This window comes from Micromesistius poutassou (genome assembly GCF_964030765.1).
Source record: "Micromesistius poutassou genome assembly, chromosome: 13".
In the NCBI taxonomy this organism is placed as follows: domain Eukaryota; kingdom Metazoa; phylum Chordata; class Actinopteri; order Gadiformes; family Gadidae; genus Micromesistius; species Micromesistius poutassou.
In genome coordinates, this window is record NC_140283.1 from 1,148,817 (window position 1) to 1,153,200 (window position 4,384).

The 4,384-nt window shown below is 53.7% G+C and overlaps 1 protein-coding gene across 1 annotated transcript; it reads left to right on the plus strand.

The window, feature by feature from the left end:
• Positions 1 to 289: 289 nt before the first annotated feature.
• LOC311357758 (calcitonin-1-like) lies at positions 290 to 2,648 on the plus strand (the record flags this gene model as incomplete). Its single annotated transcript, XM_084477796.1, is given in 5 exon segments — positions 290 to 375; positions 1,079 to 1,136; positions 1,138 to 1,214; positions 2,458 to 2,602; positions 2,604 to 2,648. Coding segments are annotated over 5 exon segments (411 nt in total).
• Between the last annotated feature and the right edge of the window lie 1,736 nt (positions 2,649 to 4,384).

The following is a 4,384-nucleotide window of genomic DNA, read 5'->3' on the forward strand; positions in this document are numbered from 1 at the left end:
GTGTCTGTGTCGATGTGTGTGTCTGTGTCGATGTGTGTGTCAGTGTCGATGTGTGTGTCTGTGTCGATGTGTGTGTCTGTGTCGATGTGTGTGTCTGTGTCGATGTGTGGGTCTGTGTCGATGTGTGTGTGTGTGTCTCTGTGTGTGTCCACCTCGCGGTGTGACGGCCGGTGTTTGAGCGGTGGAAGGAGCAGCAGACCCGCTCTGAGCGGCGGGCCGAGCGGCGCCCCCCCCGGAGCGCGGCCCCCCTCTGGGACTCAGCGTCTCACGCTGTGTGTTCCGTAGGGACATGGTGGTGCTGAAGATCTCCGTGTTCCTGGTGGCCTACACCCTGCTCATCTGCCAGATGTACTGCTCCCAGGCCGCCCCGGCCAGGTCAGACCGCTCTCTCTCCGGGCTCCCACTTTGACACTATTTATTTGGAGATTGCACTTATACACGTTTTTTTTTTTAATGTTTTTGCTTTTTGAAATAGTAAACTGCTGCATGTTATTTATTGTCTGGATGTAATATGCTGAGGTAGCTTACTGGAGTAGGGGACATTACTCATTAATTTCTTTTATTTATCTATCTGCTTGGTGATTCAAATCAATTCAAAGCAAAATCAGATGACAGAAACAATTCAATTGAAGGGTCAGTCCTACGGCACGGTGCTTCTAGAAGCGTCTGTGCGTCTCTAGATGTATGGATACGGCCCCAGCCCGTTATTAATCCAGACATAAATCTGCTGCCAGTCATAGCGGCCACTCTCCACAGATTGTTTTCTTCTTGGGTGGGGGGGGGGGGGGGGCACAGACGTCATGCTTGGATGACGCGTTATCCACCTTTCTTTCTCTCACACACACACACACACACACACACACAGACACACACACACACACACACACACACACACACACACACACACACACACACGTGCACACACACAGAGACACACACACACGCACACACACACACACACACACACACACACACACACACACACACACACCACACACACACACTTAACTGCTGAGTGATAATTCTGGCAAAGGGATTTATGTTTGTGTAAGCGCATCTCCCCCCCCCCCCCCCCCAGACCGGGGCTGGAGGCCCTGGCGGAGCGGGTCACCCTCACGGACTACGAGGCGCGGCGGGCTCCTCAACGCCATCGTCAAAGAGTTCATCCAGATGACAGCGGAGGAGATGGACCAGCAGGGGGCGGAGGGGAACAGGTAGGAGCTCTCTCTCTGTCTCTCTCTCTCTCTCTCTGTCTCTCTCTGTCTCTCTCTGTCTCTCTCTCTCTCTCTGTCTCTCTCTCTGTCTCTCTCTCTCTCTCTCTCTCTGTCTCTCTCTGTCTCTCTCTCTCTCCTCTCTCCTCTCTCTCTTTTCTCTCTCTCTCTCTCTCCTCTCTCTCTCTCTCTCTCTCTCTCTCTCTCTCTTAATTCCCCTTATACAGCGCTAGTGCCATGATGATGTTGAGGGAACAAGGGGGCCTTTGTAGAGGTGGGGGCTGTGGTGGCCCGTGGGGCTGTTTGAGGGGTGGTGGCTGGTGGGGTGGTGGGGGTGGTGGAGCTATTGGGGGTGGGTGGTGGTGGGGGTGGTGGGTGTGTGTGTGGGGTAGGGGACACTGCAGATACTGTACTGCTGTAATTCAATTCCATTCCCCCCTTCGTTATGGCCTTGTAGTACGCTTATCAACACACACCACACACCACACACACACACACACACACACACACACACCACACTCTCTCCTCCTCTCCTCCCCCCCTCCCTCCCTCTCCCCCGCCCGTCCTCTCTCTGGGGGGTGAGTCAGAGGTACGTGTCCGGCTCTCCCCTGTCCCGACCCTGCATGGTGGGGGGGGGGGGGGGGGGGGGGGGGGGTGGGCCTCAGTCGGCCCCTCCTGCTGCCGGAGCTTGTGTGCATGATGTCAGTTAGTGGAGGGTGCAATGACAGCGAGGCAGAGCACTCGGGGTCTCTCTGCCTGCCTGTGGCTGATAAACAACATACTGGGGGGGCTCTGGGGGGGGGGGGGGGGGGGCTCTGGGTGGGGGGGTGATGGTGGAGCATGAGATGGAGGAGCAGAAGAGGTGGAGGAGCATGCTGCCTGGGGACGTTGACGTGTATGAACGTGTATGCTGTGCGTTTTGTCGTGTTTTCAGCATGTGATGAACATAAGAACAGAGGACAGAGGACCTGCTGATGGGTTCACCTACATGGACGCATGCATATGGGAGTGAGTGAGAGAGTGAGTGAGTGAGTGAGCGAGTGAGTGAGTGAGTGAGCGAGTGAATGACAGCGAGCGAATGAGTGAGTGAGCGAGTGAATGAGTGATGTGAGCGAGCGAGCGAGCGAGTGAGTGAGTGAATGAGCGAGCGATGCGAGTGCGTGTGTGCCAGAGGGAGGTGGTGCTCCTGCATGTGTTCCCTGTGTGGCCATGAGGCTGTGATGTGCATGTGCTTGTCCCCCTGCAGCATGGACAGACCCCTAACCAAGCGCTGCTCCAACCTCAGCACCTGCGTTCTGGGGAAACTGTCCCAGGAGCTGCACAAGCTGCAGACGTTCCCCCGCACTAACGTGGGCGCGGGGACGCCCGGGAGGAAGCGCAGCGCGCCCGCCGCGCGCCGACGCCTATGCAAGCTACGGCGACACGTTTGACATCTAGAGAACCCCGCCCCGCCCTCCTGCCCCGCCCCGCCCTCCTACCTCTGCTCCTCCCTCTCCTCTCTCCTCCTCTCTCCTCCTCTCTCCTCCTCTCCCCTCCTCCTCTCTTCTCCTCTCTCTCCTCTCCTCTCCTCCTCTCCTCTCCTCTCTCTCCTCCTCTCCTCTCTCTTCTCCTCTCCTCCTCTCCTCCTCTCTCTACTATTTTCTCCTCTCCCCTGCATCCTTGTTTGATTGACAGACGCCGGCTGCATGGGGACCTCTGCCCGATTCACATCAGAAAACCACAAACGTTTTTTCTATTATCCTACTCCCTCCTTCCCTTGAGGACCTCCTTCCCTCCTTCCTTGAGGGACCTCCTTCCCTCCTTCCCTTGAGGGACCTCCTTCCCTCTGACCTCCTCCCTGTTTGGAGAGAGAATGGTTTTTCCTCTCAATGACGACAATCAATAGTAGTTCTGATATATGTGACTTTAGCTTAAATCAAACGTAGTAACTACTCCGCAGCGCCAACTGTGGAGTGGTGATTCATTTCTGTGTGCGTGTAAACCAATCAAGTGATCTGAAGCCAACCAATCATGTGATGGCCTCTAAGCCCCTCCCCCATGACAATAAGGAGCCCATACACTGAGTCACACCCAGCCTCAATAAACACTCCTGACACCCCGTTTCTCTTTGTTCAAATAAACTTATTTTTCTACCAGAATCCTTAGCCTATCTTCATTCTTATTGGATAAGCTCATTGATCAAAGGTTAAAATCCCTTTAGTGCACTGGTCAGGGAATGGCCTAATTCTGTTCTTCTACTTATGGACTCTTAATGAGTAGCAATACAAATTAAAATAAATCTCTCATCAAGTAACAAAGGTAAGAAGAAATGATGACCTGAAGTCTAGTTATTAATGAATATTATCAGTAACCTATGTATCATGTTCAGTTTGTATAACACTGCTGTGGTTTTTTGTGTATTTTCTATTTCCTGCTATAGCATGTTTTTTATGCAGTGTGTTTTGCGTGTGTGTATGTTTGTGTTTGTGTGTGTGTGTGTGTTTCATGTGTAATGTGTGTGTGTGTGTGTCATGTGTAATGTGTGTGTGTGTGTTTCATGTGTAATGTTGTGTGTGTGTGTGTGTGTGTGTGTGTGTGTGTGTGTGTGTGTGTTTCCTGTGTAATGTGTGTGTGTGTGTGTGTGTGTGTGTGTGTGTTTCATGTGTAATGTGTGTGTGTGTGTGTGTGTGTGTTTCATGTGTAATGTGTGTGTGTGTGTGTGTGTGTGTTTCATGTGTAATGTGTGTGTGTTGTTTCATGTGTGATGTGTGTGTGTGTGTGTGTGTGTGTGTGTGTGTGTGTGTGCACCCAGGGCGGTGTCCCTGCGGTGGTGTGGTGGCAGTGGTTAACTGTGTTGTGCTCTTCCTGAAGCAGCGTTACAGCACAGAAGCGTGCGTGCAACACGGCCACCTGCGTCACCCACCGCCTGGCCGACTTCCTCAGCCGGTCGGGGGGCATCGGCAACACCAACTTCGTACCCACCAACGTGGGCTCCAAGGCCTTCGGCCGCCCGGGGAGGGGGACGCCCAGGAATGAGCTGCTACGTGATGAGGTGAGACCTCCTCCTCTCCTCCTCCTCCCCCTCTCCTCCTCCTCCTCTTCTCATGTCCTCCTCCACTCCTCCTCCTCCTCCTCTCCTCCTCCTCCTCCTCCTCTTCTCATGTCCTACTCCTCCTCATCCTCCTCCTCATCCT